A 27,737-nucleotide genomic window follows, 5' to 3' on the forward strand; every position below is an offset into this window, starting at 1 on the left:
TCATCTCTACAGTTTGTGATAAGGGAAGAAGAAATTTTGGCAAAGTCTGACATACATCTTAGATATGAAGAAAGCAGATTTCAAAAGTTCAGAAGATATATGAAGAGAATTACATGGAATAAAACATTATAATATTTTTCAACATTTTAAAATATTTCAGGGAAAATCAAATTATGAAGAATGGGAGATGCTCAAGAATAAAATTCTGAAGAATAAATCATATCTGGATGCAGCTCCTTTCAGCAGTTTGGAGAGCTAAGACAATCCTGGAAGACCTGTTATGGACAATGCCATCCCTTTTCAGAGGAATAAAAAATATAAAACAAATAACCCCCACAGAAAATAGATGGATGCTATGTTCAGTTTTTAAAAACTACTCTTATGTTTTCCCTTCCTATCCCATGGTTATCTTTCTTTTTTTCTTAGTCCTAACTCCTCTTACACAAAATGACTAACATGTTAAACAAATGTACATGCACAATGTTTACCAGACTGTTTGCCACTGAGGGGAGGAGGGTGGGAGGGAAGGGTGGTAGAAAAATATGTATCTTAAAAATATGCAAGTGGATGAATGTTGAGGAACTTTCATAACATATAATTGGAAAAATAAAGTAAAAAAAGTAAGCAAAAAAAAATCACACCAAACTCACCTTGTTTTCTTTTTTTAAGAATTATCAAACTGGGGCGGCTAGGTGGTGCAGTGGATAAAGCACTGGCCCTGGAGTCAGGAGTACCTGGGTTCAAATTCAGTCTCAGACACTTAATAATTACCTAGCTATGTGGCCTTGGGCAAGCCACTTAACCCCATTTGCCTTGCAAAAACCTAAAAAAAAAAGAATTATCAAACTAGTAGAAGAGGGACATTCTATGGATATAGTTTACTAAGATTTTAGAAAAAAAAAATTGGCAAGTTTCCCATACTATTTTTACAGAGAAGATAAATTAGACCAAAATACAAGCAGAGAGATTTGAGACTTATTGGATGGCCAAATAGTTGCTAACTGTTCAAGATTATCCTATCAGAAGTTCTCCAGTGACCACTGAATTTGTATGTTCACTAAATATGTTCATTATATGTTCATTAAATTTGTAAATGACACAAAGTTGGGAGGGATAATTAACCCATTGGGGGCAGAATTTGGAAACAAAAGTTTAACAAATTTAATCTAAAATGATGTTTGGTAAGGATAAATGTAAAATCTTTTACTTGTGTCAATAAAATTAACCTCAAAAGTATTAGATAGAGAGACATGGTTTAGTGGAGCCATTGTTCCTCTAAATCTAAGGGGTTTAGTGGATTTTATAAGCTCAGCATGAGTCAGAAATGTAGTGTGGCAGTCAAAAAAGTGAGTACCATATTGGACTTCCCAAGGGCATGACTTCCAAGAATGGCAGCTAGGCAGAGCAGTGGATAGGGCACTGGGCTTGGTGCCATCTCCAATCATCCTGAATCCTATCTGGTCACTGGACCCAGATGACTCTGGAGGAGAAAGTGAGGGTAGTGACAGCACAGCACCCCCTCACTCAAATCCAATTCCTGTGCTTGTCATGGCATCCCCTCCCTGATGTCATGGTGTTCTTCAAGAATGAAGGACAAACATCAACATTATGATAGAGAAGCAATCATCTCACTGGAAATGAATGACTTGAAAAAGATTACCAATATATTGATAGTGAAAAAAGCAGAAAGGAAAAGGAAAGCCAAGTCAGAAAAAGTTGAAAAAGTATGATTCCTGAAAGGGAATTAAAGGTTCATTGAAAGATGGTAGTTATGGTGGCTCATATGTGCAAGTCTTTGAAGACATCATGTGATATTTCAGTCTCTTCCTATAATCTTCTTCTGTAATCCATAAACCCTTCAACATGTAGCATGCCTCCCCTTTCAGTTCTACCAAATGCTACAACCCAAAGTACAATATCCCTGTGCCGGTTACTGAGCCCCTTTACACGTAGGTCCTAATGCAATAGGTTCTTGTTAAAGTCAGGAAACTCCTTGCATAAGTGTTTTTGGGGTCTTTTTTTTTTTGGTTATATTTTGAGATCCCAATTGCCTCCCTCCCCTCCCCACTCCAGTCCCACATTAGAGAGGGCCATTTGAGGTGATATGTGGAACCATAATACAAACTTTCTCTGAAGATGGATAGCATTTTCCTTCATAAGTCTTTGGAAATTAATTTTAATGATCATACTACACAAAATGGCTGTCAGTTACTCTTCCACTTTCTCCCGGTTCTGCTCCTTTCATGTATTATAGCATGAGAGTGTTTCTATGTTTTTCTAAAACCTGCAACACGTTTCAAAAATTTTCCAAAGGACCCCCCCCTTGTACCCACCCTGCTCTCCTAGCAACGCGGGCCTTCTCCTAGCACCGCCCCCTCTTCTAAGCTCCGCCTCCCTTCTCCTAGCACCGCCCCCTCTTCTAAGCTCCGCCTCCCTTCTCCTAGCACCGCCCCTCTAAGCTCCGCCTCCCTTCTCCTAGCACCGCCCCTCCTCCAAGCTCCGCCTCCCTTCTCCTAGCACCGCCTCCTTCTCTAAGCTCCGCCTCCTTTCACCTAGTCTGCTCCTCCCCTCCTCGCCCCGCCCCTTCCTTCCTGTCCGCCTCTCCCGGACTTCCCGCCCCGCCCACCCGCAGTCTCTCCGCCCCAGGAGGCGGGCGTTAGTATTGCTTTTCCGGCCGCTGATTGGCTGGCGGCCGACGCCGCTCGATGGCGTGGGTTGGCGGGTCCCCGACTGAGCTGGAGCAATGGCGCCGGCCTCTGGGCCAGTGTCCTGGACGCGTGAGTGGCTTCCGAGGCCGGAGAGCGGGAGACTAGGGACCGCAGCCGTGACGGCGGGGCATCGAGCCCCCCTCGAGCGCCACCATGAGTTTCCTGATCGACTCCAGCATCATGGTCACCTCCCAGGTGAGGCGGCCCCCCGCCCCCCGTCCGTTTCCCCGGACAACCGCCCCTCCCCCCGGATACCCTCCTCCACCCCCCACCCGAGAGCATCCCTCCGACAGACCCCGGTCAGCCCGGTCCTTCGCGCTCGTTAACGGAGTGACTCCGGGCCTCAGTTTCCCCCTCTGTAAGACGAAGCTCCCCGAGTCTCCCCGGGGGCTGTCGGGGTTTAAACGATGAAAGGATGAAAACCCTTTGCAGGACTCCCCTTCCCGTCACTCTGGATCCCCAAACGCCCCCCACTCATTCAGGAAGCACAACTTTAACTTCAGCCCCACCCCCCACCCGCAGGGCTTGAGGACCCTTCCCCCACTGGTACCTATGACGTAACTTCGGAATTTGGGGAGTGGGCTGGAGAGAGCCGCTGATTGGCTGGCGTCCTGGAAGCTGGGTTGGTTTTAAATTTGTTTCAAGTCAGAAAGAGGAAGTAAAATAGTGTTGCCTGATGGAAGAGAGTGAAAGCCCCCCCATCCACTCTTCACAGGGGCAAGCGAGCTGCTTCCCTCTTCACTCTTTGGGGTGCTGAAAGCGTGATCTTTTCCAAGGATGAGGTTTTGTTGATGTTCCAAACTCCTCCTCTTAACCTTCTTTTTCATTCATCTCAGGGGTGTCCTCTTGGTCACCCCTTTTAGGGTTTTCTTGGTGAGGTAGCTACCATTTCCTTCTCCGGCTCATTTTACAGATGAGGAAACTGAGGCAAGCAGAGTTAAGTGACTCAGCCAAGGTCACACACCTAGCAAGTGTCCGAGTTGGCATCTAGCCACTGCCCTTTACTTTCTACCTGCATGTTAGAATACTTCACTCTATTTGAATCCTCTTCTGATCCATTGTCAATTCACTTCTACCACCTATGCTTTGACAATCTCAGTGCTCACTTGAGGGTGATGCAAAGTCCACTTCTATGGATGTTCATTCCAATCTTTCCTACCCAATTCTTTTATTTTGTCATTATGGTACCTGGAGAATATGATGGATGCTTTATTGTTGAAGGGGGAGAGGGAGGAAGAGATAGGGCTACAGTTTACAACTTTTTTAGACAACTTTGCCTCCATGCCTTTCCTGGTTTGTCTCTCCAAATGATATAATAATAATAATATCAAGCCGTTAAATAACACATTGCAAAGTACCTGCAAAGTCTCTTTCACTTCTAAATCTGAGTTTAACCCTGTTCTCAAACCAATAAAGTCTTATTTATTTTGGTTAGAAGCTGCATGTGCTTCATAATATGGTACAGTGGAAAAGCTCCAACAAACCCTAGTTTGACTCGGGTTCTGTCACCAAATACCTAAACCCTCATTCAAGCTTTCATTTTTTCTTGTCAAAAAAATGCCTGGCCTCTAAGCTATTAAGATATGAGTTCATTATAATAACTGTTGAGTACCAACATAAAACCAGATTCTCACTAAAATATAATATTACATGAAATTTTTGTATTAGTGTATGCCACATCAAATAATAATGTGGGAAGAGGTTTGCATAAAAAGAAAGGTACCTTTTCCAGTCATCCTTATTTCTGCCCTGGGATTGGTCATCTTTTCTACTTAACCTTGCAAGCTTTGAACCTGAAGATCTCATCCATAACAGAAATCCATACTTAATTCATGCCCTCCCTGACTTCTATGCATTTGTGACTTTTATTAGTTCCAAAGTACAGTATAATTTTCAACTCCTTCCAAGGGCAAAGTTCTACCAACTCCATTTCTTTAACTGCTTTTAAGCCTTCACATTCCAACTTCCATTTTATTTATATCACTAACTAAGGGATTACTTTTTCTTTCTGCATTTCTTTCTAATTGCTCTTTCTGATCTTACCAGCAGTCATATTTACTTTGGTCCTACTCTTAATGAAATCTTCAGTTACTTTATTCATCATCACTTATGGAGTTTTCCAAAACTCCCTTCCTCAATATTAAAAGAACCTGGCATGGACAAACCTCTATCTTTGTTCTTTGTTTTCTTCCCTTCCTCCATTCCCTCTCTGACCATTTGCCCTCTCTCATGGGCTTGTGACCTTCAGTTTCTTTTTGTGTTCAGAGATCTATTTCTTATTCTTATTATGTCATCTGCCTAGCATTTCTTTAACTTTCTCAGCCTGAACCTCTGCCCCAACTGTAGGGGCACCTGATTTTCCCAGCCTCAGTCATCTTTCTCTTTTAAGTTAAATAGACAAAATTTATTCTGTAGGGATATCTGCTTTTCTTTAGAGTAGTGATACTAAAAGTCAATAAAACCTTCCTGATGGTTAGTAGATTAGTCCAGAATTTGAGGAGTGATTTATATATTGGTATTAGAATAGATTTCTAACCTACATAAGGGGACAGAAGTGAATGAGATGGGGGAGAGGGAGGAGGAAAGAGAGATTGTGTGTGTGTGTGTGTGTGTGTGTGTGTGTGTGTGTGTGTGTGTGTATTTAGGGGATAAGGGTACCATTTATTGCTGAAAGACATTGGACAAAGCTTTTATAATATCATGTTAGCCCATATACTACACTGAAATGAGAGAGACCACAAGAAAGGCACAGACAAGGAGGGAGGGGACACCTGACCCCCATGTAGAGAGATCACATCTGATTCACCTACTATCTACCTCTGAATTTTTTTTTCTTTTTAACAATGACAATTCAAAGCCAGGGATCTTGAGACCTTGTGCCCCAGCAAAGAGGACTCAGCAAAGTCTAAGAGCCATTACTGTTAAGGGACATCATTTAAGGGTCCTTAATAAAGGATCCAGTGATCGCCTAATTGCAAAATCCAAAGTTGATTTTTTTTAAACCTTCCCTTGACCCAATGATTTCCAGAGTACCATACTCTCTTTACCTCTTTAAGATTTACCTCTTACCTCTTTAACTGCCCCTTCTCATTTTCCTTCGTAATACTATTTTTCTCTTTGTGACTCCTTAAGATGAATATTTCCCATGGTTTTTTTTTTTTATCCCTCAACCCTTTCTTCTCAAGATATTCTTTCCTCAGCATTTTTTTTTCATTTCTACTACTTTACCTATAACCTCCCTGCAAGTGACTCAACTTCCTCACCCCTGACCTCCTTGCTGAAATCTCAGTTTAATTCCCTAACCACCTGCAGGCTAAATGTTCACCAGATTATCCAACTGGTCATTTATACTCAACTTGTCAAAAATCATGTTTATTTTTTCCCAAAAAAAACTTGTTCCTCCTACCATTTTTTTTTTCATTTTGCTACCATTCTCATTTTCTTGATTTAAAATCTTGGTGTTTTCTTTGTCTCTTCCCTCTTCTCCCGACCTTGGATTCATGTAGTTCCAAAATCAGATTAATTCTCCCTCTCCTTTGTGTCTCCTCTCTGTTCCTATTGCCACCCCCCTAGAACCCCAGCTCACTGCTTTGGCATCCTCCCCTGGTCTTCTTGCCTTCATTCTCTCCCTAGTCTGAATCAGTCCAGGCACCATAGTCTCACTTACCTTTCTTTTGCATGGATCCTGGTCATATTGACCCATAGCAAGTGTTTGAAAGAACATCATTTGAAAGAACATTTAGACCACTCTACTTGGCCTCGGGGATAGACCTAGGAATGTGGGCTTTCTCTAAGAAAGGGCTTCACAGGAATTCAGTCTAAGGCATTTGAAAGTGGAATGGGCTGCCTCTTGAAGGAAGTTCCCCCTCACTAAGATATTCAAACAAAGGCTGTCAGGTTCTTATAAAAGGCTAACCATGATTTTCTGGCCCACCATGGTGGTTCTCAAAGTCTTTGTTTCCAGGATTTGTTTAGTCTTTTTCTTTATTAATTTTTAAGATTGATTTTATTATGTTTTTTAGAATTACATGTGTAAATCTTAAAAATTTAAGATTAAAATAAAATGACAGGAAATTTAGGTTAGATCTGAAGTTTATTCTCTAGGATTTACCATAGAACCTATAGGTGGAGGCCATCTATCCAAGATGACCACCCCAACAGAGAAGGGAGTATTTATTCATTAAAAAAAGGATAAGGGAAATCATTTACCTCCTTGGAGATCTGTCTATTTGGGTGTACAATATTAGGTTCCTTATAAAATGCTATCGGGTCTAAATGAGGATAAATTGTTACCTCTTCCTGGATTTAAAGTATTATGAGTGCAGGACTAATCATTCCCATATCAGGAAGACAACATTCCATCTCTTACAACAGAATAAAATCAGACATTTTACAAGGAATATAGGTTTGAAATAATTATTAAATTTTCTTACATGCAAAAATAGCTTTCAGCATTCATCTTTTTGTCAGCTTTTGACCCTTCCCTTCCCACTTCCCATGGCAGTGAGTAAACTGATAGAGTTTGTACATGTACAATTGTATTTAACATATTTCCATATTAAGGACTTGTTTAGTCTTAAAAATTGTTGAAGGCCACCCAAAATTTTGGTTTTTAGAAACAAAAACTAATTTTAAGCATTTATTTGTTTAAAATTATTAATACATATTTATACATGTATTGATTAATGTACACGTAATACATGTACATTAATACATGTAATAACATGCATTGGTATTAATATACATGTACATTAATATATGTAATAATACTCTATGTTAATATTAATAACATTTAATGGAAAAAATCACCGATGGTTTTTAAATATTCATTTATAATAGCACTAAATACATTATATGACATAAATAATGGGTTTTTTATTTTTAAAAAATCTCTTTTCCAAAAAAATTAGTGAGATGACATCATTTTACATATTTTTGTAAATCTCTTTAATGTCTGGCATATTAGAAGATGGCCTGATTTTCATATCAGCTTATGCATTCAATCTGTTGCAATATATTGTTTTGGTTGAAATGTATATCAAGAAAATCCAGCTTCACAGAGATCTGTATTTGGAAAAGGGAGGAGTATTTGAAAAGGCAACCAACATCTTAGTATTTATAACTATGAAATAGTATTGACTCTTACACTCCTTAAAAGGGTCTTGCACAAGGGTAGCCAGAGCGCAATTTGAGAATCGCTGGCCTATTGAATAAATTCCTAATTTCTTCCCGGAGTGTTCTAGGCCTTCTTTCCCTTTTATGGAAAACTGCTGCTGCCTTCTCTGCTTTGGACAGACCCCAATACACATCTGGTCTTAAGGCCTTTGCTCATATTTTCCCTTTACCCAGAATGCCTTTGCCTCCTATTGAGTTTGTACCCATCCTTTAAGGGTCAATTTCTTTCACTTCTTTTCACCCCCTATGTCCCAGCCATCTCCTTAACAATGGCACCAGATGCTATGGGTCCTCCTATCCCTTCTCTTTAAGTCTGGACCATCAATTCTGACATTGGCCCTGAAAAGGATGCCTATCCCATTGTGACCTTATAGACTCTTCCCTGTGAATTACCAAAGCGTGCAGCCATCAATCTCTGAGGTAGGCTGTTTCCTCCTTTTAGAATTTGAGTTCCTTGAGGTAAGGAACTGTGTTTGATTTTCTATTTGTATCCCCAATGTAGCTTGTAATAAACACCTGCTATACTATTTTTCATTTGTTCATTCAGCTCAAATGTCTTCATAGTTTCCAGAGTTTCTCCTAATGTATCCCTTACTCATTGATGACATTGTTGCCTTCTTTCTTATGAATTATTTTGTATCAGTTATTTGTATATATGTATAATATTCCCAACCAAACTTACAAGTTCCTTAAAAAGAAGAATCATCTACATTTGAAATCATCCACCACACCTAGCATCTAACAAACAGTAGATGCTTATTAAGTGATTATTGAATTGGATTGAATTCAGGGGGTTAAAATTTCTGATCCCATCTATAGCAAGTGTATGGTTAATACAAGTTCTACTGACTCCTTTATTATTTTAAATTAAAACCAGTTGCATGATTCTGTTTTGATCTAAAAATAAAATATAACAGCACACTTACCCTAAAACAGTTCTTAACCTGAACTTTAAGGCATATAGAGATCTACATATGTACATACACACACAAATAAATATGTAAATGCATGTAGATGTACACATAGACATAATTACATTTCAAAATAATAAATTTTCATGGTAATCTTATGTGTTTTATGCATTTAAAAATTATCCTGAGAAGGGTTCCATGAAGACTTCCAGAGAAATCTGTGGGAATGAAAGGCTAAGATGCCCTGCCCAGGAAGAATGCAGTTCCTGAAGTTCAGAACCATTTCAACCTCTTCTCCCTCTGCTATCTCCCATTGCCATGTATAAATGACAAAATCCAGGGGATGTTGTGAATCTCCAAGCCATGAAACAGTTTCATTATTTCAGCCACTTAAACATTTGACCATTGAACATAGGTAAGGTCTTCTGACTGTGACTGATGCATCTTGCCCCAGCAGTTTCTCATGTCATCCTTGATCTCTCTTCCCATTTGCAGGTGCTCTTCTTTGGCTTTGGATGGTTGTTCTTCATGCGACAGTTGTTCAAAAACTATGAGGTGAGAAGGGATCCGTTTCCCTGCCAGGATTTGAATCGAAATAGCTTTAGAGTAGAGCACTGAAAATATCGATATTTGTGTAGACATCTCACATTAACACTATGAGTGGTGTTTTATTACTTATCTGTCCATTTTAAATAATATGACCTCAAAGCCAGTGTGGACTGCATGATTCAAATCTCAGAGGATGACTGGATTCAGTTGGTAAGAGAGAAGGAGTATAAGTTGTGTGATGCTCAGAAGTCAAAATATGACACGAGAAAATTTTTAATGTAATCTAGCCTTGTAAATACAGTTTTTCATTTACTGACTTGACCTCCCAGTTAATTACCATGCCACCTGGCTGCTCTCAGAGTTGTACACTGTAGCAGATCTTCTTTTGTTTTTGTTTGTTTATTTGGGGTTTTTTTGTTGGTTTTGCTGGGCATTGGGTTGAGTGATTTGCCCAAGGTCACACAACTAGGTAATTATTAAGTGTCTAAGATTTGAACTCAGGTCCTCTTGACTATAGAGCCGGTGCTCACTGTACCACCTAGCTACTCCCAGACATTCTTTTTTTTTTAAGGTTTTTGCAAGGCAAATGGGTTAAGTGGCTTGCCCAAGGCCACACAGCTAGGTAATTATTAAGTGTCTGAGACCGGATTTGAACCCAGGTGCTCCTGACACCAGGGCCAGTGCTTTATCCACTACTCCACCTAGCCGCCCCTGCCCCCAGACATTCTTAACCATTTTATGGAAACCCTTGGTAGTCTGGTGAAGCCTCTTCTTAGAATAACATTTTTCATTTTATAAATATAAAATACATATGGCTACAAAGGAAAAAAATTCTATTGAAATAAAGTTATCAAAATTTTTTTTAAAATAGGTTCATAGTCGCCAGGTTATATCCCTCTGTTGTTTGTTTTGCTTTTAGTCTAGTTCTGGCCTAGTAACTTGAGTTCAGGTTTGAACATGTTGAGATGATCTCTTCTCCATTGGTTTCTTTTCTTTTAGCAATGTGCACCACATATTACCTGATTTCTTTCCTGGCTATGTTCAAAAAAATTCAATTACCTTGTGATACTAGAATAAAAATTCCTTTGTCTTTCAAATACACCCAAACTCCTGTGGAAAGTATTGTAACTCACCCATTGTCTCCCCAACCTCAGGGTGGATAAGAAGCACCTTCACATATTAACCAAGATACCCTTTTTGCTTGCCTGTGTCCAAATTGTGGATTTCCTGATATTATATTTCCAAAATTTCTAATAGCTTCATGATTTGTGCTTTAAATTCTCCATCCACAAGAAGTCAGTTACATAGTCACCTGCTCTATAAATGTAATGTAAATTAAATTAAGTAATAATAATCAGATACTTTATATAGATTAAATAGCAATCACAGGTTTTCAGATAAGACTTTCTTGCCTACTCCTTTTTGTTTTTTCTGACTCATAGTAAGATGTGAATGCCCTCTTATTCCAGAACTGGAAGGCTTCCAGTGCATAAGGGCTGGGTAGACCTTTCCAATGACCATTCTTTAGCTGGAACTGAACAATAGTTTCTTACTGTCTCTGGCAGGTACGCCAGTATGTTGTTCAAGTAATCTTCTCTGTGACCTTTGCCTTCTCCTGTACCATGTTTGAGCTCATCATCTTCGAAATCTTAGGAGTGCTCAATAGCAGGTGAGTTTTATGCAACAGTAAGCCTTATTCATGGAGAGTCCAGTATTATATCCTTTCTACAGAATAGTTACCCAGATTTTTATCATGAAAAAGTATCTTTCAGAAAGATCATCTCTGTTTCCCTCATGGAGCAATTAGGACAATAATAAAATGCATCTCAAATGTCCCTGTATTAAAAGGTTAAAAATGTAAAAGCATTTAAAATCTTTATGAATTAGATGATTGATTATCTTTTCATGAAACTCCAGTAATAAAAAAGTTAGGGTCAACTATTACCTTTAATTTAGAAAAAAAACTGATATCTTATTGTCTGATCTTGCTATCTCTTATACTTTATGTTTCTTCCTTAAGGATATCATTTCTCTGTCATCCCATTCAATTTAGATCAATATATACCATGGAAACAATGTAAAGACTGGCAAATTGCCTTCTGTGGGGGGGGTAAGATTGGGGGGGAAATTGTAAAACTCAAAATAAATAAAATTTCTATAATTCAAAAAAAAGTTAAAGTCATCTGATCCACCAAGAGTTCTGTAGCAGGTTTACTTTTAATATTTAAAATTGTAGCAGTATAGCCAAAGCAATAGCATCCCAAACAACTAATTGATGTTCTAGGAGCATTGAGTGATAAAGAATACATGATTGTTATTAACCAACATACCTCCCAATAAAGCTGTTTCCTGGATGTCTGCTGACTATTGTTCAGACAGAGGTGGGAGGCAGTGAATTGTGGGGAGAATTTAGACTAAAATGTGCATGCCTCCCTGTAACCATTTCTAAATTTTATTTCAGTTCCCGTTATTTTCACTGGAAATTGAATCTGTGTGTGATTCTGCTGATCCTTGTTTTTATGGTGCCTTTCTACATCGGTTATTTTATCGTGAGCAACATCCGACTCCGTGAGTGTTTGAGCCCCCAAAGTGTGGATTGGGACAAGCATGTTGGGGACTGAGATCATCTGGGAACTGCAGCTTTCCTCCTTACCTTCAGTAACCACTTCCCTCCCCCTCTCTTTCTTTTGCAGGATGGGGGAGTAAGGGAGGGTGCCTGGTACGGCAGCTTACACGTAGTAGGTGCTCATTAAATAGGGAAATGAATGAATTTAAGTGTATTATCACATAGTTCCACCTTCCAGTATTATTTCTCTCCCTAAGCATAATTTTATCCTTTGTTTCAACCAAGTTTCCCTTGTCCTTTTTTTCCTATATACCCTCAAATATTGGTAAGGAGTCTTCCATGAAAAAGTAGCTTGTCCTGTTTGGCAAACTTATTTGGATGGAAGGGGAAGATGTCATTGGTTTGTTCTGGGTTTCTAAGTAGAGCAACTTCCTATCTTGTGTGTATCTTTCTCCCATCTCCCACCCCAATCCCAACCCACTTCCTTTATTTTAGTGCATAGACAACGACTGTTTTTTTCCTGTGCCCTGTGGCTGACCTTCATGTACTTCTTCTGGAAATTAGGAGATCCATTTCCAATACTCAGCCCAAAACATGGTAAGTGATTTTGTTTTGGTTTTGTTTTAGATTTGTTTTTTTACCCCAGAGAAATGCAGTTTAGCTAACATGTTCCTCCTTTTGCATCCTAGCACTGAACTCAATTGAGACCTCCTTTTTTTTAAAACTAATTTAACACCTTGCCCCCTAGATGACATAAAAATACTGATTCCAGGACTGAACTATTATATGTTACCCTAGAAATTAAAATATTATCTCAGTGGACGAGTCTTTGTTGAGAAAGGTAAAGGTAAGTGATTTTTTTAATCACTGCTTATTCTCTGATGTCAACTTCATTTTATAAAAACTGTCATTAAACAGTATTTAATTTGAACCAATTAAACTTAATTTGTAATTATTCATATTTAATTTTTTTTCCTTTTTTAATTAAAAGTTTTAATGCTATTTTCTGTTTTTAGGTTTCTAACATTTACAGATTTCTAAATGAGATTTCTCTTGTAAAGTAAAAGTAACTTTATCCAAGAATGTACACAGTATTTCACATCAGTAGCACTCCCCCCCATCAGTCTTTAAAAAAAATTAACAGAAACCTAATTTCTTTCCTTCTTATCCTCCACTCCTTGAAAAACAGAAAAACAAATTTCTTGTTACAAATATGCATAATCAAACAAAACAAATTCTCTCAGTGGCTTGAATACAAATATATGCATCTCATTCTACATCCTAAGTCCATTACTGTTCTCTAAAGGATTGAATATTTCAACCTATGACATATCATAACAGTTTTTTAGTTATTCCGTATACATCTCAGGATTATTTAGCCCATTAGTTCCCATTCATTTTTCCTTTTATGTGGTCATATGATATATTCTGTATTTTTTAGTTTGGTTTTGTTTTTCACATTTTAAAAAAATCTTTGCCTATTTCTATATATTTCTCATACTTGTTATTCTTTTATTTAACCAGTCCCTTAATATTTAATATTGAAGTTGCTTTCAATTTTTGCAATTACTAATAATTCTGCAATGAAAATATTTAATAGATAGTCCTTTTTTTTGTTTTTGATAATACTTTTAGGGTATATTCCCAACAATGGAATTGAGTCAAAGGGTATGATTGATTTTGTAACTTTTACTGCATGCTGCAAGATTGCTGTTCAAAAAGATTCCATTATGCAATCCTTTCTGTAATGAATGAATGTATCTGTCTCCCCACAACCCTGCCAGCAATGAGTTTTGTTGCTTTTAATTATTTTTGCCAATTTGATGAGTGGTACTTCAGTCTGTGAGTTTGCATCTTTTCTATTAGTAAAATTGATCACTTTTAATTGATTACTAACAGTTTGTGTTTCCTCTTTTGAAAATAGCCTTTCCTTATCTTTTTACCATTTATCCAAATACAAAAATGAATCCTGGACAAAACCTTGAATCAAGAACTGTGTGTGTATGTTTGTGAGTGTGCGTATGTTTGTGTTATTTGTATGTGAGGATACTGAAGAATATGAATCAGCCAATAGGGCTGTCTTCTAGAGTTATTTAAGATAAAAAATGAAGATACTAGAATTATGTTTGATTAAATCACATAATAGAGTCAAGTAAAATATATATATGCAAATATATAGATATATATGTGTATATATATATATGTGTGTGTGTATAAGCATATATATGGAAAGATATCCTAACACTCTATTATTAGAACACTGGATGATCCAAAAATTATTTGGCTTAGGAGAATAAATATTGGATATGATAGTTTCCTACAATAGATTTATTTTATAAATTTAAAAAAAAAAATTTCTACTAAGATTTTAAAAAATTAATTGGTATTCCCAGACTACCAGTTGATATTGATAAGCAATAACCTTGAAGCTCATTGAACAGAGAAACCAGACTGAGATTAAAAATTGGCTGTGACATACCTTACACACAAATAATTGAGAGTTGGCATTCTGAATTCACTGTGGTGTAATAGAAAGAACCCTGATCCTAGAGTTCAGAGAAGCCTGAGTTTGGATCCTGCCTCTGACATTTATCCACTTTGTAATCTTGGGCAAGTTACATAATCAGCCTCAGTTTCCTTATCTGTAAAAATGAGAGTAGTGCCTTTACGGCCTACCTTACAAGGTTATTATGAGAATCAAAACAGATCAACAACTTAAAGTGCTTTTTAGATCTTCCTGGGCTACATAATTTTAGCCCTGTAATTAAGAGTCCTAGGGGAATTTTTCCATTTACAGGGAAGGAGAAGTCAGTTTTTATGTCACTAATATGATTTCATTTTTTTCAGGGATCTTATCCATCGAACAACTCATCAGTCGGGTAGGTGTGATTGGGGTCACCCTCATGGCACTGCTCTCTGGATTTGGGGCTGTCAACTGCCCATACACCTACATGTCCTATTTCCTCAGGTAACTCAGTTTTTGTTCTTTTTCACCCTTTTCTGCCACTTTCAGGAGTTCACACATCCTCCACACAACTGTCTACCTTCATACCACCATCATCAGAATGTAAACATTCGGTCTCCAATCCTTCTTTTCATTCATATTGACTTGTCCATGAAACTATTCTACCTTTTTCAAAAGGGAAAATAGCTTGTAATAGGGCATGAATTTCAAAAACAAAACATAGTTCAATTCCACAAATATTTATTAGGCATTTCCTGCTATATGTTATTTCAGTTATCAGGAGGGATTCAAAGCTGACTCAGGACAGAGACCTTGTTTTTAAGGGGCTCACCATAAAAAACATGCACAGAGACATTTATTAATCACCTGCTTTGGGTCAGGCCTTGTTCCAAAGACTGGGGAGACAAAGATATTTGTCCTTCATTCTCAAAAAAGGCCATACTGTTAGGAGAAGTGCTGCCATGACAAGCATATAAATTGGATTTGAGTGAGGGAAAGGCTGTGCTAAGTCACCAGCCTCACTTTCTCCTCCAGAGCCATTTGAGTCCAGTGGCTAGATATGAATCAGGATGACTAAAGATGACTCTGAATGTGAGGCAAGTCAAGTTTAAGTGACTTTCCCAGGGTCACACAGCTAGTAAGTGGTAAGTGTCTGAGGCTGAATTTGAACTCCTGTCCTTCTAATTCCAAGTCCAGTGTTCCATCCACCATGCCACCTAGCTGCCCCAGGGAAACAAAGGAAGACAAAAGCAAAAGGAAGAAGTCTCTCCCCTTAAGGAGCTCCCAGTTTAAATGGGAGATAGCATGCACAAAACTGTGTATGTTTGTTGCAAACACACAAACAAACAAGGTATTAAAAAAAAAAAGCAAGAGAGACCTATAGCAACCTCTACATCACAAACAAGAATCCATTTCTGTAACATTAGTGGCCTGTGAGCAGCCAGCTTCCAATGGCAGGGAGTTCACTGTCTCCTAGGGCAGGGAGGAAGATCCAACCTCTCCAGGGGCAGGCCACTCAACATTGGGGTAGTTCTCATTCCTAGGACATTTGTGGAGCTGAAATCTTCATTTTCCTGCCTGCTGCTCCTGCTGCTTTTTTCAAGGATCAGTCAGAACCAATCTCATCCCACTTCCATAGGACAGTCCTTCAAATACTTGGAGGATTTAGTGATATCTCCTCTAAATTTTTTCAAGACTAAAATGCTCCTGAGCTTCATCAGTAAGTTATGTGACCTGACCTTGGAGCTCTTCACTGTCCTGGATGCCCTTATCTAGATGTTCTCCTGCTTATTGGCATCTTTACTAAAATGTGTTGTTCATAACTAAACACAACACTCCAGCTGTAGCTAGATTAGGACAGAGTAGAGGGGTTACCACCTCCTGCATTCTCAGTTCCTACCTTTGTGAATGCAGGCTGAGCTTGCATTAACTTTTTTGGCTAGGTATCACATTATTGACTAATAAGAAGCCTCAAGTCCACTGAAATCCACAGATCATTGTCCAGGGAACTGCTTTTTAGCCATATTTCTTCCTTGTTCTACTTGGGAAGTTGATTTTTTGAACTTGGCTTTAAAATTTTCCATTCATCCATATTAAATTTCATTGTATTAAATTGAACCAAGTATTCCAGCCTCTCCTTATAGTATTCTGATTTTCATCCAGTGTATTAGCTGTCCCTCTTGCCTTTGTCTTATTTGCAGATTCAATAAACATGCCATTTAGGCATTTCTCTGAGTCAGGCATAAACATGTTCTATTAACACAGGAACAAGAAAGATTCCTGGATCACTCCCCTGGAGGCTCCAAGATACTACCAAACCATTAATGACTTCTCTTTGGGACGAGCTATTCTGAACTCATCTAACTTAGAGGATCTTAACTTGAGACCCAAACACTCCCATGGATAGAATTTAGGGAGTCAGTGAACTTGGAAGGAAAAAAAAATTACCTCTTCATTTTCTAATCTCTGGCTGAAATTATTATTTCTTTCAGTTATGATGTACTGCTATATGCCTCACACTTTTCCATCTTGTCCAGAAGAATAGTAAGGAAAGACCCTGTCAATCTAAGATCTGGTTAAGTTATAAACAGTATTCCTCTAATTTACAAAAAAGGAGATATGACACATGTCCCTCAAGACCAGGCCCGAAGTCAGCCTTTCTCATTTCCCAGTCTAAAGGTTCTTTTTTTTACAAGGCAGTGGGGTTACATAGCTTGCCCAAGGCCACACGGCTAGGTAATTAGTAAGCGTCTGAGACTGGATTTGAACCCAGGTACTCCTGACTCCAGGGTCAGTGCTTTATCCACTGTACCACCTAGCCGCCCCTAAAGGTTCCTTTTAGAAGACTTAGTCAGAGATAACAGAAGGACCTCAAGATATTGATAGTTCTGCTCTTCTTCCTCCCATATTAATCTCCTACAAGCAGTGAACTTTTGATCATCATTTTGCCTACCAGTATGACAGAGCCTTATTAGTCACCCCTTGCATTCTTCATTGGGCTCCTGAAGCCATATTTTGGAGAACCAGTCCATTCATTCTAAGACAGGAGACTTGAGTGTAAAGGAAGCCTAAGATGGAACTATACAGTCATTTAAGCAAGATCTGGAGCTAGGACTCAGATCATGAACTTCTTATTGCAAAAAAATTTAGGGGAAGCCCTCAAACCGTTTAGGTATGACCTAAATAATGTGTCTTATGAATGTGAAATAGAAGTGAAGAATAGATTTAAGGGATTAGGTCTGGCGGAGTACCTAAAGAACAAACGTCAGAGGGTCACGGTATTATATGAGAGGCAGCAACAAAAAAAAAAAAAAAAAATCCCAAAGAAAAAGAGCAAGGGAGCAAAATGGTTGTCTGATGAGGTTTTACAAATATATGAGGAAAGAAGGAAAGCAAAAGGAGAAAGAGAAAGATAGACCAACTGAATGTAGATTTCCAGAGATAAGCAAGGAGAGAGAAGGTTTTCTTAAATGAACAATGCAAAGAAATAGAAGGAAACAATAGAATGGGAAAAACCAGAGATATCAAGGGAATATTTCCATTAAAAAATGAGCATAGGAAAGAAGGGCCTGACATGCTAGGTCCATGGGATCACAAAGCATCAGATATGAAGATAAAAAATAAGTGAGTTTGCTGTTTGAGGAATTAAGGGAAGGGAATAAAAGACATGACTGAAGTCTTAACATTGGCAAGAAGGACTAAATCAGACTGAGATCAGAAGGAAGGAAAATGGGATGGAATGAAGAGAATTTTAGAGGAAAGGAATAAAGTAGGGGGAAAAAAACATGGTTAACCTCCATCTCTTCAGTCAGGTGGCAGGATCGCCTTCAGAGAGAGAGAAGGTGGCACTGGAGTTAAAGATTCGATTAGAATGGAACTTTGTAAGAGCCCCTATGGTGAATGTCATAAGAGTCAGTGAAGTAACTAAAGAATACCTTGGGAGTGTCCAGTTGAGCTGGAAGGCAAACATTTATAGTAATCCCTTTCAGAAGGACTGAATGACTTAGTAGTACAGAGAGTTGAAAAGAAGAAAGTGTCCAAGAGTGTCAGGGGGAAACCACATGAACTAATCCTAACCCCTACCCATACACCAGGATATGTACCACACAGGTGGTACAATAAGAAACATTGTTAAGTTAAGGAGATGACTTGGCAAATGACCTTTCTATCACTGGACGAAGGCTAAGGAAAAATGTACAAGAGATGAGGCACTAAGAGCCCTTCACTCTTCACTGTTCTTTCATCAGCATCCCAAGAAATGAAAGCACAACTTATCTATTTAATGTAACTTTTTTCAGGTCCATGAGGAAAAGGCATGGGTTTGAATTAATTAATTGTACTGGTGATGATGGATGACTTGAATTACACCTGATAGTGATGATACCCTCCTCCTTATGAGCTTAATACAGTGCTAACAATACACAAATATATTTTATTGCAGAAATGTGACAGACACAGATATTCTAGCCCTGGAACGCCGACTGCTTCAAACCATGGACATGATCATCAGCAAGAAGAAAAGGTCAGATTCTTGAACATTCTCAATGATTTTCCTTTAGGGTTTTCTAACAAGATGGTATTGACTAGAGCTACTATCAGCTGGAAACTTTCATCTTATCCATTTCTGAGAGGTATCTTTCATATCTAACCCAGCATGAAAATATTTTGAAAAAAATGCCATCACTGGTTTAAAGATTTTTCTTTAGAAGAATAGCGATTCCATTTATTTTCATCCTCCATTGGATGAGTAAAAGTGGGAGGATAATTTATCAATGCTATTTTCTTTTTTCTTTTTCTCCATATGCCTTAAAAAAATCCTTTAAACATTCTAATGCTTATTAATGGGATAATTAATATCAAAGCTCTTTGAAAAATATACATTTCAGGCAAAATATACAATAATTATGGTGATCAAACCTCCTTCACTAAATTCCTATTATAGTACTTCATTTTGGTGTGGAGATGACCTTAATTTCTTAAACATCTATTCCAGTGAACCTACAATCCTACGAGGTCTTTGCAAACTGGAAGGGTCCTGTCATGGACTATATGTCTTTTTGGCAAGAAATAGCCTAGTGTATTTGATAACTATTTGCATATTATTGGCTTCCTTTGTAATCCCATTTATTTTAGTTTATATATTAAAATCATTTTTCTGAGAATAAGCTTCCTAGACTGCCCAGATGATCTATAACACAAAAAACTGAAGAACCCCTGCTTTGAGGGGTTGTATTAATGGAGTGTCCCACATTAACCAAATAACAGCTTGAAATATGAAAGTATCATGGCTAAAATCACCAAGACTTAACTAGGAAGATTGCTTAGTAATTATACAAATTGAAATAAATTTATCCTGTTTTCTATGCACTATAATTTGTTTTTTAAAATCTAAAATGTTTGGCCTTCACTAAAGCCATTAATATTTACATATAATTAGGGGTATGCTGGTCTTTAACAGCTGACTTTCCAAGAAGAAAAATAGAACATGATACTTTTTAAGTTTAATCTACATTATTAACATTTTTTTCATCAGTTTCTTAAGTTTTGACAACAAATCAATAAATATAGTACTGATTCATAGTGTTTGCCAATTTCTGAAATGTAAAATGCTCACACTCAAAATTTAATCATTAACTCTTGCAAATTGTTCCCAGTTGACTCTAGCAAGGACCTAAATTTTTAAATGTTAATGAAAGAGGTTCCATACAGTGTTAGATAGCATGCGGGCTTTGGAATTGTGAAGACCTAAGTTCAGATCCATTTTCAGAATTTACTAAATTATATGCCCTAATTAGGCTTTTATTAAGCACCTACTATGTGCTAGCTCCTGAGATACAAAGACAAAACATTGATAATTTAACAATGTATATTATCTCAAAAGAAACGGTATGTATATGTATAACTATATACAAAATACATGCAACTAATTTTGTGTTAAGAAGGAAGGCCCTAGAAGCTGGGATCCAGGAAAGGTTTCACGTAAAAAAGTAATTCTTAAGTTGAGCTTTGAAAAAAGTGAGGATTTTAAGAGGGAAGAGAGGAAGCTGTCCGTTCTGACATGGATGACAGTTGAATCAATAACCACTGAGTAAGTGCTTACTTTTGACTCATATCAGTAGGACATATTTGTAAATTTTTGTAATTTCATCACCAGCAGTGATAGTGGATTTGGGCTGAACCTAGTTATCTCTATAACCCACCACATTCATAGCTGGCCAGGATTCAGAGGGAGGCTCTCTTCTCTGTGAAATACCTTAGCCTATTATTACAAGATCAGCTCAACCTCTGAACACAGGCTTTTTAAAAAAGACTTGCTCTTTAGAGGCAAATATGCACCATTTTTTTCAAAGTGATGAAATTTTGTTTATTAGAGCCTGGAAAACTATTTTGTTCAGAACAGAGCAGGAGATGAAAAGCATCATCAGGTTTACCAGCAGAGGGCGTCAAGTGGAAAAACATGTCTTCTCCTTTGGAATGCTGCTTAAAAGAGGAGACTTAGAGGAGTCCGGAAGCCTTGTTTTACTGAAAACGATGATTCAATTCATATGCATGCAGGATCCATAACCAAAGTCCTTCTGTTGCTGTCTCATCAGAGAGACTGATATGACATATTATTTTGGTTATTTGTTCTGTTGTTTTGAGCATGAAAAGCCTTTGTTCTGCTCTGTGGTGAAATGGGTTCAAATATAATCTCCACAGACAAAGCAAATATATATAACCTTAAAAACTCCTATTTCAAAAATGTATCATTAATCCAATATTGAAATTACAGTCATCAGAAAAGCCCAAATGAAACTGTCCTAGATTGATGTTCTTTTCCTCAGATACTATTTTCTATAATTTTTTTTTTAGGATTTTGCAAGGCAAATGGTATTAAGTGGCTTGCCCAAGGCCACACAGCTAGGTAATTATTAAGTGTCTGAGCCCAGATTTGAACCCAGGTACTCCTGACTCCAGGGCTGGTGCTTTATCCATTGCACCACCTAGCCACCCCTTTCTATATCATTTTTAGTCTAAAAACCTAGATTAATATGATAAATTCAAGCAGTGCAAATATCTTCCTAAAAATAAATTTTTTCAACACTGCAAAAACTATATATAAAGCAATATACTTTAAAAGCTAAGAATTTGTATTACCCTAAAGCTTCTTCTTTTTGCCTCACATATATCAGAGGAAGAAATAGAACCATTTATGTGTGACTCAGGCAGAGTTACTATCACTGATAAGCTTTGTCCTTTTGAATATCTTTACCGTAGTCATTAAGTCACTACAGGTTGCTACTGGACATTTCAGACTCTCTTTTTTTTAAATTGTGTAGGGAATCAGGGAAGAGAGGTTCATTTGTAAAATTTTGGGCCAGACTACAGGTTTTGTCAACTAAAGTGTATATCCATTATCCTCAGAGAATTTTCTGGCTAAAACTTTGCTTAAATGAAACTATTTCTACATGTTCTTTGAGGTGCTGTCATTTTTGCCAAATTATGACTTTAGTGTTCTACTCATAATTGAAAGCTCCTTGCCAGAGGTGAGTGACTAATGTTGTCCCAGTTATAAGAGGAACTGCACTATTAAGAACCAATATTCTCAACTTCTGTAAAATCTCATATTGCTAGCGTCTTTAATTTTTTTTCCCCTTATCCAATCCTATGGAGTTGGATGTAACTCTCCTAAATCAGTTCCTTTTTTTCCCTCAGCTTCATCTACCTCATAAATAGCATAATACCTTTGTAAGTCAATAGAAAATTGTACACCAAAAGGAAAGGGAACAGTTTGGGTTGGAATTATGCAGCTTATCCCCATTGTGAACAGTTCATTCAGCTGAACCTGGTAGCAGCCCTCATAGACATCCCTGCACCATTTGGAAGCCAGGCAGTGGTGTGAGCACTTTGCAGTCATTGAGATGAAAGAAAATAGGCATGCATTTCTGTATCTTTTCCCTTTTTATCTCCTATTCTGTTATCCCAGCACCATAAGTAAGGGGTAAGGACTCCTTCCTTCTACTCAGGCCTCCTCACATACCTGTTCTAAAAAGCAGAAAGGCAGATAGCTACTTCACTCAGACCTGGAGTCTGCTTAAGACTTGCCTCTTCCTATGTAATTTCAGTTTCTTAAGGTACCAAAACCTACAATAAAAGTGGATGAGGCAGTCCAAATCTTGGGACTCTGGCCAATTGATCTAAATCCTCTTTCACTCACATACTTTCTTTCACAGTCACTCAGCATCACTAAGATGCTAACCTTGGACTTAACTGAATTAATAAAACAGTTGAGAAGAGGAAGTACATGCATTAACATGGCTGACAATTTCTGGCATCCTTTATTGTGCTAATATCACAAATAGTGTCCAAGAATCATTTGGCCTAAAGAAATTGTATTGGAGTTATAACATTAGTATTGATCCTGCCACATTCTCCACTGCTGTCTCCTTATTCCTGCCCCTTGTTTCTCAGATCAAAGTAATCAGAATTTCCTTTATAAAGATTCCAATGAAAATCTACCCAAAAGACAGCAGAAGGGAAATGCCATATATCCATTTCCATGGTCCTACCTTCCCAATTTTCAGAGGCTTGTTCTAATTTCTTTTAAACCTGTAAGCAGATGGCACAGTATGAATTTTCATGCTTGATGTGATTTTTGTTTGTCTAATACTATGATACTAAGCCATCAGCAAAAAATTTGAATCTGGTTGTATCTTTTCCTGAACTGACTCAAAGCTACTTTTGCTTTAGAAAGGGCAAAAAAAGAAACTGCATAGTCTGCTATGTAGGATCCTGGGTTTGGGTACAGGTATGTCTTGCTTCTTTTCTAGGACTTTGAATTCTCTTTCCTTCCAGGATAGCCATGGCCCGGAGAAACCTGTTTCAAAAAGGAGGGGTGAACAACAAACCATCAGGCTTCTGGGGAATGATTAAGAGTGTTACCACTTCAGCCCCAGGAAGCGAGAGTATCCTTTGTCTCTGTATGAGTCTCATCCTCAGCCCCAGATGAAGAGCAGACCTGAAGAGAGGAATAGGGAGTCAACGAGTCAGCCTGTGACTGACCTGAACATTTGCCATTCTACATGGTGACCTAAGCTCTTCCACATATTCCTCTTGAAACACATTGCCCTATATTGTGGGAAAAGAGTTGGACATAGAGTCAGAAGGCTGGGTCAAGTGTTAACTCTGACATTTATAAACTGGACAAGTCCCCCTGCAGTCATTGCTCCAGACACACATCTTTGAGACTATTAAGTTGTAGAGAAGGTGTTGAACTACGGTGATACAGTGAACTACACTGATCCAGGAAAGCCCTATACCACTGAAATCCCACGTCTGGTCCCTAAGTCAATTCCTATTTCTACCTTTCACATGTACAGCTCTACCTGTTGTGAGCCATACAGATTCATTGAAAGGGAAAGGGGAAGGTAGCTCTGTGGGTCATTTACAAAACCAAATAACAGTGGGACAAAATGCAGCAAGGTGAGGAAGATTGAGCGAGTTTAGAAACAGATATGTTTTGGAAGGAGTTAGACTTCTCTCCTTAGACATGTCATCTTCCAAAATCTGGAGTAGCCAAAACTGTAATGGTTTAAACAGTTTCCATAAAAAGAATAAGAATCCCTACCAAAAGAGTAATCAGGTAAACATTTATGTTCTATCCAGAATTAATAAATGTAGAATGCACATAAAGCTGTCTACATGGTGAGCACCTGAAGATGAGGAAGAAACAGAGAGGTAGTGTTTATGAAAATATTTCTTTTCTTGGGAAGCATTATAAGCCTTATTTAGGGGGCAGCTAAATGGCACAGTAGATAGAGCACCGACCCTGGAGTCAGAAGTACCTGAGTTCAAGTCCGGCCTCAGACACTTAATAATTGCCTAGCTATGTGAACTTGGGCAAGTCACTTAACCCCATTGCCTTAAATAAATTTTAAAAAGCCTTATTTGGAAGTTGGTAAAACTACTGTGCTCTGAAGAGCAACTTTTACCTACACTTTGAGGAGCCCATGCTCCATTTGGAACTTTAGTATTAGATATCTGTGAGCCAAAAGAAAAATGGCAAAGCCCCTGGCAGCTAAGCTGGTCTGAGGGCCTAGAAGGCAGACATTGCTGTTTCTTGAAACTTGAGTAGAATATAAACCTTGACTCTTTATGCTCCAGATCTTACTCTCATTCAGCAGGAAGTGGATGCTTTGGAAGAACTAAGTAGACAACTCTTTCTGGAAACAGTTGATCTATATGCTACAAAGGTACAGAGTGGAACATGACTAGATTGTCTCCATCCATGGGGGCCAAGGGGTGGAAGAAGGACTAAGCCACCCCCTTGGGCTTGTATGATCTAGCAACTTAAGAGAGAGCTCCTTAGGATAATACAACATGAAAATATGGGACGTTTGAGAGTGAGGGGCCATGAGGTGGCTGCACCCCTCTGACAAGCCAGAGCTCTCCATCCCCTGATGCTGCAGTAGCATTGTTCAGCCTGGAGCATCACAGTTATCCCTCTATCCTCACTGGTGGGCCCCCACGAGGTTATCTGACTGAAGGAAGCAGGCAGCTCTATCTCCATTTAACCTGATCTATCCAGAATAGGTGTGGCCTGCTCTCTCTTCCTAAATTTGGAGGAAAAAAAAAACAAATCAGCCAGTGTAGTTGAACGAATATTTGATTTGGAATCAAAAGAAACTGAGTTTGAATCCAAGCTTTATAACTTTCTCTCTGACCAGAGTCAAGAAAATTCACCTCCTTGAACTTCAATTTGCATTTCAGTAAAATGAGGCAGTCAGACTGAAAAGAATTCTCCAGATCCTTTCTAGTCTAAATTCCTTTAACTACCACCATTATTAAGCCAGGAGCTCTGTGATTTAAATAAGCAAAGTTCAGGAAGTTGGAGGGGAAAGTCTAATTGAACTTTTTCTTAGGAAAACAATACCATGTGTGAAAGTTCTTATGTCCTAGAACTTGAATCCATGTAATTTTTGGATTTATCTGGCTCTCCTGGACATGGCCCACAGAGGAAAAAAATGTTTTAGTGGAGATGGATTTTGATTTCATGTGAATCTAACATGTTACATCTTTCTTTGTTTTTTATCCCCTCAGGAGAGAATAGAATATTCTAAAACTTTCAAGGGAAAATACTTTAATTTTCTAGGATATTTTTTCTCTATTTACTGTGTTTGGAAAATCTTCATGGTAAGTGTCCTATTCATTATGTTGGGGTTCTTGCATAGATAATGAGAGAAATAGGTTGGTTTAATCAATACCTTTAATATAAATGCTTATTAAAAATATTGCCATGGGGCGGCTAGGTGGCGTAGTGGATAAAGCACCAGCCTTGGAGTCAGGAGGACTTGGGTTCAAATCCAGTCTCAGACACTTAATAATTACCTAGCTGTGTGGCCTTGGGCAAGCCACTTAACCCCATTTGCCTTGCAAAAAAAAAACCTAAAAAAAAAATATATTGCCAGATCCAGGTCAGACCTTGTTACTTTTTCTAATTTCTATCCTTTTCATTTTTGTTTATCTTCATAAAAATAAAGCACTGAAATATGAAGCATGTTAGAGGAATACAACTTATTAATGATTTCAAACTGCTTTCCATCCAATATAAAGCTTGAGTTTAAATCAGGCAATATACTTGACTTCTGAAGGCTATTTGAAAGACCAGCCACCTATTGGGGGGGGGGGGTTGTTTAATCATTTTTATCTTTAAAATTAATTAATTAAACCATTTATCTTTAAAATTAATGACAAAATAGTTAAAAATAAAAATCTTTAGTTTATCTCTTATATTTTCTGATTCGCTGATATAATTTCTTTGTTTTTGTTGTGTATCATTCCCTGTAGTATCATTTCTTTTTTATTTTAATTTATTTTTCCCCAGTTACATGTAAAAACAGTTTTTAATGTTCCTTTTTAAAACTTTGTGTTCCAAATTCTCTCCCTTTCTTCCCCCTAACCATCCCTCTCCCCTCTGCCCCCCTTCTTGAGAAAGCAAGCAGTTTAATAATAGATGTGTAATCATGCATAACATTTCTTTAATAGTAATGTTATGAAAGAAAACCGACACCCCCCAAAAAAAAAAAAATCTCAAAAAAATATCAGTTTCTTTCTCTGGAGATCTATAACATTCTTGGTCATAAGTCTTTCCCAGCTGTCTTGAGTCATTGTATTACTGAAAGCTAAGTCATTCACAGCTGATCTTTCTACAGTATTGCTGTTAGCACCCAGCACATTTCACTTCGTAGCAGCTCATGGAAGTCTTTCTTACTCATCATTTCTTATAGCAGACTAGCATTCCATCATAATCATACATCACAATTTGTTCAGCCATTCCCCAACTGATGGGCAGCCCAAGTTTCCAATTCCTTGTCATCAGAAAAGAGCTACCACAAATATCCTTGTACATCTAGGTCCTTTTCCTTTTGGTTTTTCATCTCTTTTAGGATATAGACCTAGTAGTGGCACTGCTGGGTCAAGGGGCATGCATGATTTTATAGCCCTTTGGGCATAGTTCCAAATTATTCTACAGAATGGTTGAATCAATTCACAGCTCCACCAATATGCATTAATATCTTGTTTTTCCCATATCCCACCAACATTTTCCTTTTCTGTCCTATTAGCCAATCTATTTGGATATTATTTTAATTTATATTTCTCCATTCAGTAGTGAGTTAGAACATTTTATATGGCTACAGGTAGCATTGATAACCTTATCTGAACACTTCATATTCTTTGATCATTCAATAATTGTATAATGGCTCTTATTTTTATATAAGGTATCAATTCTAATGAATTTGTTTTCTCTCTCCTGGTTGCCTTGTCATCTTATTGTTACTTATGGTCATCAATGGTTTTCTAAGTAAATACAGTAAAAGCCAATTGGCTGCATGATTTGATTTTTCTCAATAGAACTATATATGGACTGAGGGATAATTTATTTGTCAATGATATAATTTATTTGACTATGCCAGTTGTTATCAAATCTTTTTCATTTTGCACCATATATGAACACAGTTCCTGGGATGTCTTGGTTTCGTTATAATTCATGAATGTTCTCCATGATTCCTGAGCCATCTTTTCTCTGTTTATACCCTCTCTTTAGTAATCTTACAGTTCTTGTGACTTTAGCTATTTTCCCTGGGCCGATAATTCAAGAATCAGTATGACTTCTGAGTTCCTGTCCTACATACCAGCTGCCCTACCAGCATCTGCCTAAATGTTCTATAAGCACCTCAAGCTTAATATATTCAAACTAGAACTTCTCTGCTCCCCCCTCTCCTTTCCACAAACTTTCCAATTTCTGTTAAGGCCATCACTGTCCTTCCAATCACTGAGGATCTCAATTTCAGAATTATTCTAGACTTTTCTTCTTCATATTCATT

General features: G+C 37.9%; 1 protein-coding gene across 1 annotated transcript in view; it reads left to right on the forward strand.

Moving 5' to 3' along the window:
• The first annotated feature begins 2,652 nt into the window (after window positions 1-2,652).
• The window catches only part of GPR89A (G protein-coupled receptor 89A), a 38,935-nt gene continuing 13,850 nt past the window's right edge, over window positions 2,653-27,737 (forward strand). The window contains exons 1-10 of the mRNA XM_074188621.1: window positions 2,653-2,903; window positions 9,290-9,349; window positions 10,909-11,012; window positions 11,805-11,911; window positions 12,405-12,506; window positions 14,757-14,877; window positions 18,815-18,895; window positions 23,209-23,318; window positions 24,517-24,605; window positions 25,453-25,545. Of these exons, the coding sequence (XP_074044722.1) occupies window positions 2,862-2,903; window positions 9,290-9,349; window positions 10,909-11,012; window positions 11,805-11,911; window positions 12,405-12,506; window positions 14,757-14,877; window positions 18,815-18,895; window positions 23,209-23,318; window positions 24,517-24,605; window positions 25,453-25,545 (909 nt within the window). The 5' untranslated portion in view covers window positions 2,653-2,861. The remainder of the gene's footprint in view (window positions 2,904-9,289; window positions 9,350-10,908; window positions 11,013-11,804; window positions 11,912-12,404; window positions 12,507-14,756; window positions 14,878-18,814; window positions 18,896-23,208; window positions 23,319-24,516; window positions 24,606-25,452; window positions 25,546-27,737) is intronic.

The sequence above is a fragment of the Macrotis lagotis genome, chromosome 5, assembly GCF_037893015.1.
Source record: "Macrotis lagotis isolate mMagLag1 chromosome 5, bilby.v1.9.chrom.fasta, whole genome shotgun sequence".
Lineage (NCBI taxonomy): Eukaryota > Metazoa > Chordata > Mammalia > Peramelemorphia > Peramelidae > Macrotis > Macrotis lagotis.